At 41.7% G+C, this 15,389-nt stretch overlaps 1 protein-coding gene across 1 annotated transcript; it reads right to left on the reverse strand.

Moving 5' to 3' along the window:
* Window positions 1-4,431: 4,431 nt before the first annotated feature.
* Window positions 4,432-5,160, reverse strand: LOC114473704 (nuclear RNA export factor 1-like). The gene has a single exon (XM_028463473.1). It carries the CDS (start codon window positions 5,128-5,130, stop codon window positions 4,432-4,434), a length of 699 nt encoding a protein of 232 aa, XP_028319274.1. The 5' UTR covers window positions 5,131-5,160.
* Window positions 5,161-15,389: the final 10,229 nt, after the last annotated feature.

The raw sequence follows: 15,389 nt of genomic DNA on the forward strand, positions 1-15,389 counted from the left end.
TCCAATAGCCTACACTACCTATAACTTTGAAAGTGTCTGGATTTTGTGGGCATTTTTTGCCCAAATTACTAAACAGCACTACTTCCTGGAACAGCTGCACAGTCTTTTTTTTTCTTTTTCACTCCACTGTAAGGCAGAGGGAGGCCACTGCCTCCGTTCCCATTGCATGTTTTTACGTGTTTTTACGTGTTTGCGCATGCGCAGTCAGGTCCCCAAGATGACAACCATTTACGTGCAAAGGCAGTGTAGAGCACTATGCTAAATGCTGTACGTAAGTTCACAGTACATTAGTGAATTGATATCACATGACCGCTGCTGCTACGTTCTCTAGCGAGTGGGCGGGACAACACTACAGTCATGATGACAGAGCTAAAGACAATAGAGAAACTTTGTTTTGAGGAAAAACGACAGTTTTTATAAGATGGGAGACTAACACCTGAGCTACCAGACCTTCAGCAAAAGTAAGGTCAGAACATGTTTCATTGTTTTCACAGCGAATGGAACAAAAGGAAGGATTGACTTTATGGATGCTCCTCACTGAGGCTGTTCTGAGTTGTTTTTGTCATTTTCTCCGTGTTTCTGTTTCCAACACAAACAACGACTGCGCTGCCGTGTCATGACATATATGTTGTTGGGAGAGTATGGAGGCTATATTAAATATTTGTTTATGTTTCTTTAATAGTGTTTATGATGTTGATTTTGTTAGATGGCTAAATACTTGTTCATGTGGATCTTGTTGGGTTTTTTCTTTCTTAATATGAATTATTTATTTGGTTAAGCACATTGAGATGACTTTGTTGGAAATTGCTTAATACAAAAAAAATTGATTTTAATTGAATTAACACTTGACAGCAGAAACATATGAAATTGTCATTGGTGGTCTCGATTTGCAACGTGCCTACCCAACCCTAGTGGTCACGGCACGTCACTGCTATAGGGACAGTATTGATGATTTATAAAACCTGAAGTTCACTAACAGGCTGTAAGACGTGATCAACTCAGGACTAAAACAAATGGTCCAAGTATCCGGTTTACATTGTGCACAGGAATTTATACTATGGATAAAAGGTCAACTTGAAGTTAGTGTCATTGCATGTTTTTGTATGTAATGTATTTAAAGATTGTATAAAGCTGTTTTGCACTGATGTCAGCTGCACAAACAGTGGTTATAAAAGTGTTATTTCTAAGGTAATCATGGCTGCTGTGGCCTGTCGGTACCATAATGTAGACAGAAATATTTAGTGTTTTGAAATGATTTTCCCATTTGTTAGGCAAACCTTTATCATGTTGCGTGGCCAGGAGGGAGCTGCGATAGTGACGAGGACTGCCCCCCAGGTACTAGACAGGAGTGTTGGCTTTCTTCTGCAATTAATAGAGACTTCAGTATTTGATATTGGCTGGTAAGGCCCTTAAAATGTACAGCCTCTCCCTCTGTCCTTGGAGAACTCACCAAGTTTTGGCTTGGGTGGGAATTCTCCTCAGGCAAAATTAGAGTCAGTGTGGTGAGAGGGCCTTACTTTAAATCCCAAACCTGTTTTGGGACTGTCCATGTGCCTTGTCATTTTATGACTTTCAGTGTTTTTTTCGGAAAAAATGGAGAGATGCATTGTGACATACTCAACTGGTTTTAGTCTGGTACAATATATTACATACATATATAAATGGAACAGCTGCCAAGCCTGACGCTTTGAGAGTGACAGTCACGTAATTTGACGCATTCTCACGCCACACTTGACATTTCACACGCTTATTTCCCCAATCAATACTCTATTACTCTTACGTTGCTTCTGATTTTTTTTATAATAATTGTGTGATGCCTGCCGTGGTTGGTTAGATTTAGGCACAAGGAGACATGGATTGGTCTGGGATTGGTTATCTCGGTCAGTCAATCAGAGTTACTTGAGCTACGGCAAGCCACGAGGACCAAAGTTTTTTCATAAAAAAATGGAGGATTGAATGGGGAAATATAAGCGTGAGAAATGTCAAGTGTGGCGTGTGGTGTGAAAATGCGTCAAATTTGCTGACTGTCACTCTCAAAGCGTGAGGAATGGCAGCTCTGCTATAGAAAGCTGCTAAGGAATCAATACAACATACTACTCTATCTGGTTTTACTTCCTCTACCATTGTAGACCTATAATAATAGCCATCATTTCTGCCGTATAAACTGACAACTGATCAGATTTCCCAATTTTTATATTTATTTTATTTATTTTATTTATTTTATTTTTTCAGTTAATTTCCAACTTGACATTTTTTTTTTTTTGTCTTTTTGCATGCCGGAAAGGGCGACGGAAAAAAGCATTTTGCTTATTTTGATCCGTCCCCTGATTTGAACACAGATAATTTTACATCAAACCTCGTTTCTTCCCTGGTCAAACATTCTTATCTTCTTCATACCATAATTTCATCTTTTCATTAATGTTTTTTTTTTTTTTTCCATTTTTATGTGATGAGTTCTCATCTGCAGTCATTGTTCCTGTTGTTACTCCTCCTCACTGTCCTTTTTCTCCGTATCTCCTCGAGCTTTCTTTTCCAGTCGTTGTTTACGTTCCTCCAACTCTCCAAACGAAAAGTTCTTCTCAATGACCAGTTGATGAGTTCCATGTCGTCGCTGTGTTTTTCGATGAAGAGTTGACTTGGGACTTGTATGCGTGTAGGAATATCCTCCGTGTTTTCTCCTTTAACCTTGTCAGATTTTCGGATTGTTGTGTCTCTGCGTCAAGGATATTCCAGAGGTTCATGGCTCTATACACTGTACTATGTTTCCCAACGTTCGATTTGACTCTAGTCGAAACACATTATTTTGTCTGAAGTCGTAGGAATTTTGATTGTATGTGAAACGTTTTTGTATTTGATGTGGTAGTATTTTAAATGAAGCCCTAAATGCGTGTATTTGTGTGTTGTAGTGTATTATTTCTTGCAGTTTTAGGTATTTTGCCTTCTCAAATAATTCGTTTGTGTGTGCGTTGTGTGGTGCTTTATGTAAAATTCTTATAGCCTTTTTTTGTAGTTTAAAAAATGGTTCAAGATGCGTTTTGTAGTTATTTCCCCATATTTCGGAGCAGTAATTTAAATGTGATGCTATGAGTGAAGAATAGATTGTTTTTAGTGATTTGGTATGTAGGATTTGTTGAAGCTTCCATAGCTTCCATCATCACTCAGGACCTCAAGTGGGAGCTGAACATCAGCGGGGAGGGAGTGGCCGACCCCTCCCACACCGTTCATAAACTGTTTCAATCTCTCCCTTCTGGAAGGAGGTTTCAGTCCATCAGGACCAGAACCTCCAGACACAACAGCTTTCCCTCTGCCACCATCCACATGAACACACCCCAAGTCACCCACTGAACCCAGTTTCAGTCTTATTTCTCCCATAATTTTTTTCTTTCCGAAATTGATGAATTTTGTTTGCTGACGTTTAGGGCAAGTTTATTTACATCTAACCATGTCTGGATTTTTGATAATTCTTTTTTTGTTGACTCTATTAAGGTTTTAGTGTCTTTACCTGAGCATAGGATGGTTGTGTCTTCTGTAAACAACGTTAGTTTGAGGCTATTTGAGACTTTGAAAATGTCGTATGTATAAAATGAACAGTTTTGGCCCTAAAATTGAACCCTGTGGCACACCATTTACTGATGATATACATATAACTATCCTATCCTCTTCATTTTTGGCTCCATCTGTTTAAATATCTATACAATTGTAATATTTCCTTTTTATTAATTGACCTACCAAATATACCTTTCCTCTTTCTCTTTTTAGTTAAATTAAATTAAAATCTCAACGTATGTAAACATCCAAATGGGGATATTACTAATAGGAGTATGAGAGTTAATAAGTACATTTTCAATCTTATATTCTTTTACTCTTTCTTATATTTCCCAACCAAATTCATTGCCTTTAAAATAATGATATTCCCAACAATCTTCTATTACACTTTCGGCAAGATTAACACTATCACTTCCATGGAACAAACTCCTATATGTTAGCATGCGTTTATCACTTCTAAGGTTCTCCCTCAATAATAATAATAATAATAATAATAATAAATAACAATTAACAATAATAATAATAATAATAATAATAATAAAAATAATAATAATTATTATTATTATTATTATTATTATTATTTATTTTATTTTTTTTATTTTTTTATTTTATTATTATTATTATTATAATTATTATTATAATTATTATTATTATCATCAATAATAATAATCATAATTATTAGTATTTATTGATTAATCCTTTTTTTCAATAACTGTGGTTTTATTATATATAAAACGATTAACATGAGTCAACTTTGATTTTATTCAACACAAAATTGCAAAGACTTTTTTTTTCTTCAACTTTTTACTTTAGAAAAGCCACGTCTGGGATTTTTCCCTCCGTCTTTAACTGAGTGAAGATCTGTGCTGCTCTGTTGGAGTCCCACTAGTTGTCCTGCAGACACATCAGGGAGAAGGCGGTGAGCATCTCCTGCTGGGGGGTAGTGAGGGTGGGCACTGGGCTGGAGGAAGGGGTCGGGGCAGGCGCCACAGAAGTGCTGCGGATCTGCTCTGTTGTAGCCATTCTATTGAAGAGTTGGTCATTGACGATGCACAAACCACAGTTCCTTGCTGGAACTGTGATGAAATCAGAGCCAAAGCAGCTGCCCTTGCAAGACGGGATAGTGGTGGGGGTTTCTACATCAAAGCCAATGGGTGGGGGGAGGTCATTTCCATTCAACTTCAGAAGCTGGGGAAACCTCTGGCGCACAACACTGATGAATGAAGACTGGTCCTTGAAAAGGGCACAAAAAGGGTTTCTGACCAGCGACAGCTCTTCCAGTTTTAGCCCCTTCAACTTGTCCAGCTCATGTTCGCTTTTCAGTTTGTTGTGTGAAAGGTTCAGGGTCTTCAGATGAGGCACTTTGGTTACAAGCTTGCTGAGTTCATCCAGTCTTTGGATGCGGTTGTAACTGAGGTTCAAGCATGTCAACTCAGGAACGTGTTCTTCTATGATCTTTATGATGGCCTCCATGCTTGTTTGTCTGTTTAAAATTACTTTGATTTTTTGGGACACCAAGTCTGGGTCTGTATAAATGTTGTTTAGATCAAAAGCTTGGTGAGAGCCATCAAAACGTTTCGCCATACATTGCTTTAGATGCTCCAATTGTTCAGGCTTCAGAACAGAGGGCCTTTTTCTGCCACCACCCTCCACCTTTGCCTCGCCACCGACCTCTGTCGATACGGCCGTCTCCTCTCCGAAATACTCTTCCATAAGGATTGTATCTGTGCTGAGAACTGCTGTCCTGAAAGCTGTCGGTCATGGTCACATCTCCATCAATGTCGTAAAGGCTGGACCGCGGTCCAGGTCCTCCAAATCTAGCGAGGTGGTTCCTCCATTGCCGGTCTCTGCGTGACGACAGTCCTTTGTGGAAACATCGGCCTCTGCGGTTTGAAAAATGCTGGGGTGCAGTTGTGTCATCATGTTCGTTGTAGTGGTGTACACTGTCCGCCATGTTCCTTAGGTCGTGTTGTCTTTCAAAGAAAACTCGGCTCTGTCGGTCAATCCGTGAAAGAGGGACTTCTTTTTTTATCCGTACACAAGGTAAAAAACCCAACAAAAAGACCAGTAAACTCTGCCTCAATGTATCTGAGAGAAAAACACACACAGATGGCTGAGACACGACTATATGCAACTGCTAGTTTAGTACAGAGCAACTCCTGCTTTGGAGATGAAAAAAGATGAAAGCCTGAAAAAAGATGAAAGCCTTTGTCTTACAATTTCAAATAAGTAAAAACTATCATCAACAAACGTGAACAGTTGCCATGGCTGCAAGATGAAAGGAAAAAAGTACCAAACACAATAACTTCAGTGTAGCTTCTTTTAGTCAGGGGTGGAAAGAGTACAAAAAAAAATCTTCTCAAGTAAAAGTATTGTTACTTTGATTACATTTTACTTTAAGTAGAGGTAAAATTACTGGTGTAAAATTCTACTCGAGTAAAAGTAAAACGTAGCTCACTTAAAATGTACTCAGAGTAAACGTTACTCAATTTTGTTTTTGGGGGGGGGGACTCTACGCTCCCATTCAATAAAAAAATAAAAAGACGTGTATAAAGCTCAAAGTAAGTTCTTTTTTTAATTAATATTAAAGAACACAATTTCAAAATAACGCCCATGAGAACAAGACATGGTATGGCTAAACTGGATAAATTAAATTAAAAAAATGTCAACGATGTCAATTGGATGAGGTAAGTGCTTGTGTCAATACATCCAATAAATCAACTCTGAAAGCAAGAAATGCGTACAGTAAGTTATATATACAGTATATATAAGTCCATAAAACATTCTAGGTGGAATGAGCCGAAGGAGGAAAAAATGATACTGACGTGCATGCGCCTACAAATACAATTTTATATTAATAATAATAATTGTAATTAAAATCACATGATCATTGCACAAAACTGCTGATCAATTGGCTACAACACCTTTAGATGTTAAAAAAAGAAATGTGCACACAATGCGTGAAGACGCACAGTGGCTTATCTGGCACTGCTGGAGTACGAGGCGCATGGGAGACTAGAGTCGGCACCAGGCAGTATTAAATTGGGGGCATTACACCCCCGACCCCCCACCCACCAAAGTCTGCGCACTTCTGAGTGGGTGGGTCCACAACCTCCTCAGCAGTAATGGCTATAATGTAAGCAAACTTGCAAAACATCTTAACGACTACATTAGCCTGACAGTCAAGGATACATGAGGTTTGTTTGTCACATCCATACAGTATATACTAGAAAGCTGCCAAGCATCACGCTTTGAGTGTGACAGTTATTGTGTGACCCTTTCTCACACCACACGCCACACTTGACATTTCTCACGCTTATATTTCCTCTATTTTTATTATTCTAATTGACTGAAAGAGATAACCAATCCCAGTCGTCTTGTCATAGCGGCTGCCTCTACTGTCCCCCTGGCTTCTTACTGCACAGTCTACGCTTACTGCATGCTACTGACTTGAAAACAAACCAATATGGCAACCAAACAACACATCTGCTGAATAATTAGTGTTTGCCTGTCACTGGTGACGTACGAGGATATGATAGGCTGTTTCCACACGCTGGTTCCACCCGTGTGTTAGCTGATTGGATGTTTGTGTGTTTCTGTCGGCTGAACACAGACATGAATACGTACTAAACTGAGACAGCTCCGATTCGATTGAATTACAATTCAAAACAAACAAACAAGCTGAAGTTCTGTCTTACCCAGAAGCTCACACCGTTCCAAACTCTAGACAACACACTCACCATGGATGAAGCACCGGACCAGAGCGGCGAGTTTGCTGTAGCGTTGATTGTCAGTGGCATCAGTAATTTTGCTCAGAAAAACAATCTCCAAAAGTCACATTTGGAACTATTTTGGCTTTAAACAAAGGTAGAGAGGTAAAGAGGCGGTTCCATCAAGCTATAGGAGCCAAAGGAGGGAACACATCTAACCTCATAAAACACCTGCCGTGTCGTCACGTGTATTAGTTCTCATTGGCTAATAATAGTTAAAGGATGTCAAAGTATACACCTACAAAATGCATAAAAATATAGTTTTCACAGTGAATCAGTTCCTGTTTATTGTATTTTATCCTCTATGGTTTATTATGTTGGAGAAGAAACATGATTGTCGAATAGATTTTTTAAAAAGACAGTGGATTTGTTATCCTAAGTTAATCATTTATATAGTTATTCTGTGCCCTCCGTCTGAATTTAGCGCTCTCATTTTGTTGTGATGCAGCAAAGTGAGTGACGTCACGTGAATCAACAAAACAGACCATAGACATATACACATTCTATTGGTTGATCCTAACAACAGCTTTATGGTACGTTCAATAGCACAAATGTCCCGTCCGGGTGCTGGATTTATTTTATTTCAAATGTAACAAAGTACTGTTACTTGAAACAAAATGTACTTGAGTAAAAGTAAAATTACAGACTTTAAAAAGTCCTCAAAAGTAGAAGTACACAAAAAGCTACTCAATTACAGTAACGAGAGTAAATGTAATTCGTTACTTTCCACCCCTGCTTTTAGCGCTAGTGATTGGGTTGGACAAATTCTCTTACTGAATGGAGTATATAGAAATTAAACAATATTTGTGTATTTTAAAAGCTTAAACTCTGATGAGGAATGGCTGCCGCAGGTAAGAGACTTTACCGATGTTACAAATTATCGTTTCAAATTTATTTTTACTCAGGTTTTAACATGTTGAACATTTAAAAAAAAAAAAAAAAACTGTTCAATATTATATGGAGATTATACTGTTTTGAACAGTTTGAGAGTATTTCTGTGCCTATGGTGTGTACATATATTACATAAAATAAGGGTGTTTGACTTCAATTTTCACAGAATGAATGAGATACAGCAGGACAATAATAATAATATAAATACCGTATTTTTTGGACTATAAGGCGCACTGGTTTGTTATTATTATTATTATTATTATTATTATTATTATTATTATTATTATTATTATTATCATTATTATTATATTTTTATTGTTATTATTACTACACGTTAAGCAAAACAAAATAGTCTGATAACTCAAGCTTTATTCAACTCATTAACAATAACTCTCAACATTGTTCAGGTTTAACACATAAAATACAGAACATTACTCTCACTTTTTCAGTTCAGTATGTTGAAGCACATTATAGGTACATATCACTCCGCGAGACGCCTGACTACGTTAGCCCTAAAGCACCAAAAATCCATCAAGCAGTGCAACTTCATAGTTTACTGTAGTTTTACAAAAACATTTTGACATATTAATTTCATACATAAGGCGCACCTGATTATAAGGGGCACTGTCAATTTTTGAGAAAATTAAAGGATTTTAAGTGCTCCTTAAAGTCTGGAAAATACAGTAAATAAAAGCATATTTGATAATCTTCTCATCAAAGATACTCAACATGTTCAACATGACACGTGGAACTGGAGGTTGTCCAGGAATTCTAGTATCTAGGGGTCATCCTTGATCCAACACTGTCGTTCAAAAGTCCCAGAAAAATAGTTGCTCCTGTGATTCAATATAATAATTGGAATTGCCATCATATTCGGAACAACCTGAATTTGAATGCAGCAAAAACATATTTTTATTCCATGATAATTTCTCAAATTGATAACTGCCTAACTAGGTGGTCACTTGCATGCCCCACAACATTTACAACCATTGAAAACCTCTACAAACGAGCTCTAAAAATGTTTGATAAAAAACCCTTATCCCACCATTACTGTGATGTTCTGAAAAATCACAGACTACTAGACATTAACAACATGATTAAACTTAAAAGAGCAGGTCTAATTTACAAACTCCTGCATTCCCTCGCTCCCCCGCCTTTAAAGGAGCTTATTAAATGTAAAGAACATTCTGAAAGGTCAACACGAGCCACCACGAGAGGGGACATGGTGATACCTCACAGACGTACTACCTTTGGCAAAACTGTACTATCTGTCCAAGGCAGAAACCTGTGGAATAGTCCACCGATAAAACTGAGAAAATACCCAACATTCTGCTTTTTTAAAGCTCAAATGAAAAAAGGGTTATGGTCAAATTAAACCTGTTCTCACTCATAGCAACACTGGGTTGAGTGCATTAGTAGAGGGATATGGGCAATTTGGAATTTCCGTCTCATTCGGAACAACCTGAATTTGAATGCTGCAAAAAAAATTGCATCAGTGCGCACTGTGTGAATGCACTGATGAATATTTTGCTTGCTTTTAAAATATATTCCCCCAAAATAATCCCCCATTTTAACAAAAAAAACAAACAAAAAAAACCTGTAATTTGATTACACGTTTTTTAATATACTGTAACAGATCATAGTTACATGTTTTTTGTATAATAATTATGCAACACTGTTACTTGTAATCTGTTACTCCCCGAGCCTGCTAATACATAGCGACTGCAAGCAGGTATCGCTTGAACAGGTATTAACTAGTCAGCCTGGACAGAAAGACCGTCTTTACTTTGACATTGCTTTTACCAACTGCTTGAGTCATGAAGTAAAAGCAATGTCAAAACGTAAATGGAAAAGACACAGACAAAACAGAAAAAGCAATGACAAAATGGAAAAAGCAAAAACTAAATGGAAAAAGAATATACTACTTTTTCATTATTTATTCTCTTTATATTTAAACATTTTCATCATTGATTTTCTTTTTATTTACAAATTTGTATTATGGATTTGCTTTATATTTCCACATGCATTTCCTTTAAATTTTGGCGCTCCTGTGATTCCATAGGATTTAACCACATGGATTCCATTATGAATAAAAGCAGCTACTTCACAAATCCAGCCACAAACAAACTGGATGTGAGCTTCCAGTCCCTTGACACTTTTCATGTGGTCCATTGTGCATGAGCTAGATGGTAGACGAAGTAGTTCACAATTGTCTCTCCTATGTTGCAACAGGATTACTATTGCAACAACACATCATCAGTAGGGTAAAACTAACCTGTCTCACGGCGGTCTATGTCAGGATAAGTCACTTCCGGGAAATAAGGGACATCTTCATTCCATTTCTCAACAGGAACGTTGTCGGGGTCATTCCCGCCGATCAGACCCAGCTTCTCCAGCATCTGGTAGAGTGTCAACATAAGCTGTGGCCTCCGACATATTGAGGTCAAACGAAGACGACCTTCGACAATTGTTTAGCACATGGGCTGCTTTCAATAAGTCAAAAAAATTTTTTTCAAGTAAACACACCCACGAAGGTGTATCCGTATAGGGCCGCCATCTTCTAAGATGGCGCTGGGTCAAAATGCCTTGACGTCAGTCGCAAGAATCTATAGTGGCATCTGTGGATATCCAAAAATGCAGCTGTATGTAAGATTACAGAAAATAATTATGCTGTTATATGTCAATAAGCTTTCAGTGCTCAATTGTACCAAGTAACAGAGATTGAACTAGGTTCATTTGAACATTTTTATCAAGAAACAAGTTTTTGAAGCGTGTTTGTGCCAACACGATGCTGCCTTCACGTGCTGTGGGGAAGATGATTCTTTCACTTGTAAACTGGAATTTACGAGTGCATTAAGTGTTTTTGATGCTGGTGGGCACACAGTTCATAAACTAAAAACAAAGTAACTCCACATGAACCTCCTCCATGAACCGCCACCTCCTCCATGAACCACCACCTTAACGTGGTGGAGGGGTTTGAGTACCCGAATGATCCTGGGAGCTATTTTGTCGGGGGCTTAATGTCCCTGGTAGGGTCTCCCAAGGCAAACAGGTCCCAGGTGACGGGTCCGACTAAGAGCGGTTCAATAGCCATATATGTATAATAAAAAACAAAGGCAGTTCACGTCGCCCGGATTGGCGCTACCGGGGCCCCACCTTGGAGCCAGGCCCGGGGTTGGGGCTCGAGTGCGAGCGCCTGGTGGCCGGGGCTTTGCCCACGGGCCCCGGCCGGGCAGAGCCCGAAAGGACGACATGGGCCCGCCCTCCCGTAGGCCCACCACCCGCAGGAGGGATCATATGAGGCCGGTGCAGTGTGGATCGGGCAGTCGTGGGGGGACGGATCTTGACTGTTGTTTGTGCCTATGGGCCAAACAGCAGCTCGGAGTATCCACCCTTCTTGGATTCCTTAGAGGGAGTACTGGAGAGTGTTCCTTCTGGGGATTCCCTCGTTCTGCTGGGGGACTTCAACGCTCACGTTGGCAGCGACAGTGAGACCTGGAGGGGCGTGATTGGGAGGAACGGCCCCCCTGTTCGGAACCCGAGCGGTGTTTTGTTGTTGGACTTCTGTGCTCGTCACAGATTGTCGAATAACAAACACCATGTTCAAGCATAAGGGTGTCCATATGTGCACTTGGCACCAGGACACCCTAGGCCGCAGTTCGATGATCGACTTCGTAGTCGTGTCATCGGACTTGCGGCCGCATGTCTTGGACACTCGGGTAAAGAGAGGGGCGGAGCTGTCAACTGATCACCACCTGGTGGTGAGTTAGCTCCGATGGCCGGGGAGGATGCCGGTTAGACCTGGCAGACCCAAACGTATAGTGAGGGTCTGCCGGGAACGCCTGGCAGAGTCTCCCGTCAGAAGGAGCTTCAACTCCCACCTCTGTGAAAACTTCAACCATGTCTCGGAGGAGGCGGGGGACATTGAGTCCGAGTGGGCCATGTTCCGTGCCTCTGTTGCTGAGGCGGCTGATCGGTGCTGTGGTCCCAAGGTAGTCGGTGCCTGTCGTGGCGGCAATATCCGAACCCGTTGGTGGACACCGGGGGTGAGGGATGCCGTCAAGCTGAAGAAGGAGTCCTACCGGGCCTTTTTGGCCTGTGGGACACCGGAGGCAGCAGACAGGTACCGACGGGCCAAGCGAAGTGCAGCCACGGCGGTCGCCAAGGCAAAAGCCCGGGCATGGGAGGAGTTTGGTGAGGCCATGGAGAACGACTTCCGGACGAAGAGATTCTGGACCACTATCCGGCGTCTCAGGAGGGGGAAGCAGTGCACCGTCAACACTATGTATGGTGCGGATGGTGCGCTGCTGACTTCGACTCGAGACGTTGTGGATCGGTGGGGGGAATACTTCGAAGACCTCCTCAATCCCACCGACACGCCTTCCAATCAGGAAGCAGGGCCCAGGGACCCGAGAGTGGGCTCTCCTATCTCTGGGGCTGAGGTTGCCGAGGTGGTTAAAAAGCTCCTCGGTGGCAGGGCTCCGGGGGTGGATGAGATCCGCCCGGAGTTCCTCAAGGCCCTGGATGTTGTGGGGCTGTCATGGCTGACATGACTCTGCAACATCGCGTGAACATCGGGGGCAGTGCCTCTGGATTGGCAGACCGGGGTGGTGGTCCCCCTTTTTAAGAAGGGGGACCGGAGGGTGTGTTCCAATTATAGAGGGATCACACTTCTCAGCCTCCCCGGTAAGGTCTATTCAGGGGTACTGGAGAGGAGGGTCCGCCGGATAGTTGAACCTCGGATTCAGGAGGAGCAATGTGGTTTTCGTCCTGGCCGTGGAACTGTGGACCAGCTCTACACCCTCAGCAGGGTCCTTGAGGGGTCATGGGAATTCGCCCAACCAGTCCACATGTGTTTTGTGGACCTGGATAAGGCATTTGACCGTTTCCCTCGGGGATTCCTGTGGGGGGTCCTCCGGGAGTATGGGGTATCGAACCTCCTGATAGGAGCTGTTCGTTCCCTGTATGACCGGAGTCAGAGTCTGGTCCGCATTGCCGGCAGTAAGTCGAAATCGTTTCCGATGAGGGTTGGACTAAGCCAGGGCTGCCCTTTGTCACCGATTCTGTTCATAACTTTTATGGACAGAATTTCTAGGCGCAGTCAGGGCGTTGAGGGGGTCCGGTTCGGGGGCCTCAGTATTGCATCACTGCTTTTTGCAGATGATGTGGTCCTGTTGGCTCCAACAAACCGTGACCTTCAACTCTCACTGGATCGGTTCGCAGCCGAGTGTGAAGCAGCCGGAATGAGAATCAGCACCTCCAAATCCGAGTCCATGGTTCTCGACCGGAAAAAGGTGGAGTGCCTTCTCCGGGTTGGGGATGAGGTTCTGCCCCAGGTGGAGGAGTTCAAGTACCTCGGGATCTTGTTCACGAGTGAGGGAAGGATGGAGCGAGAGATCGACAGGCGGATTGGTGCGGCGTCTGCAGTGATGCGGAGTCTGCACCAGTCCGTCATTGTAAAGAGGGAGCTGAGCCAAAAAGCGAAGCTCTCTATTTACAGGTCGGTCTACGTTCCAACCCTCACCTATGGTCATGAACTTTGGGTCATGACCGAAAGAACAAGATCACGGGTACAAGCGGCCGAAATGAGTTTCCTCCGTAGGGTGGCTGGGCTCTCCCTTAGAGATAGGGTGAGAAGCTCAGTCATTCGGGAGGGGCTCAAAGTAGAGTCGCTGCTCCTCCGCATCGAGAAGAGCCAGATGAGGTGGCTCGGGCACCTAATTAGGATGCCCCTTGAACGCCTCCCTAGTGAGGCGTTCAGGGCACGCCCCTCTGGAAGAAAGGCCCCGGGGAAGACCCAGGACACGCTGGAGAGACTATGTCTCTCGGCTGGCATGGGAACGTCTCGGGGTCCCCCCGGAAGAGTTGGAGGAAGTGGCCGGGGAGAGGGAAGTCTGGGCTTCCCTACTGAGGATGCTGCCCCCGCAACCCGGAAACGGCTAAGCGGGAGAAGATGGATGGATGGATGGACTCCACATGAGTCGCCTACTTTTTATGAGGCAGAATATCTTAAAATGCATTTTCTATTACCATCATTGACTCTTATCAAGACTGGCACCCTGTCCAGGGTGTACCCCCGCCTAACGCCCAGTGTGAGCCAGAGATAGGCACCGGCAGACCCCCGTGACCCTGAAAAACAGGAACAAGTGGGTCAGAAAATGGATAGATAGATGGACTCTTATCAATGTAACAGTTTGAAAAGTAGAGTTTGTCATTTGATAAGCTTTAAGTGGCAAAGTGGAGAACTATAGTTAACTCAAAATGTTTTATATTTTTCTTTAACACAAAAGTGTAGGTATCAGTTTTATCTACAGATTTTCACAGTGAAATGATTTTGGCTGTTTTTGTATTATTGCTCTCTTTACTGTCAAGCTTGATTGAGACGAATTTTTGATGAAGCAGCAGAGGGATGATATAAACAACCTGGGTTCTTCCTGGGACCTGCCTCATCTGAATGTGCAAAATCGCCATTGGTTGTTCCAGCAGCTTCTGGAACAACCAATGAGGTGAGGTGAGATTAGTTGAAAATTGACTTTGTGTAATTTGTCTATGTAAATTTTTTTTTAATTTTAGTGTCAAATTATATTTGACAGGTAATTAGACAAAGACTTTGCCAGATATAGCAAATCATAAAAGGACTAAAACAAACAAGCATTTAACCTACTCAAAGATATAAATATATATAAATAAATATATATATATATATATATATCATTATTTTTTTTTAATTATAATATAATTATAAATTATTTATTTTTCCATTTCCAATAGCCTACAGTACCTATAAGTTTGAAAGTGTCCGCATTTTGTGCGTTTCATAGCCCAAATTACTAAACAGCACTACTTCCTGGAACAGCTGCACAGTCTTTTTTTTTTTTCACTCCGCTGTAAGGCAGAGGGAGGCCACTGCCTCCGTTCCATTGCATGTTTTTACGTGTTTGCGCATGTGCAGTCAGGTCACCAAGATGACAACCATTTACGTGCAATGGCAGTGTAGAGCACTATGCTAAATGCTATACGTAAGTTCACAGTACAATAGTGAATTGATATCACATGACCACTGCTGCTACGTTCTCTAGCAAGTGGGCGGGACAACACTACAGTCACGATGACAGTGCTAAAGACAATAGAGAAACTTTGTTTTGAGGAAAAACAACAGTTTTTAAAAGATGGGAGACCAAC

The sequence above is a fragment of the Gouania willdenowi genome, chromosome 12 (assembly GCF_900634775.1).
Source record: "Gouania willdenowi chromosome 12, fGouWil2.1, whole genome shotgun sequence".
Lineage (NCBI taxonomy): Eukaryota > Metazoa > Chordata > Actinopteri > Blenniiformes > Gobiesocidae > Gouania > Gouania willdenowi.

What these genes read in the sequence shown, in the direction of transcription:
- LOC114473704 (XM_028463473.1), bottom strand. Translation starts at nt 5,130, where the DNA reads ATGGCGAAACGTTTTGATGGCTCTCACCAAGCTTTTGATCTAAACAAC.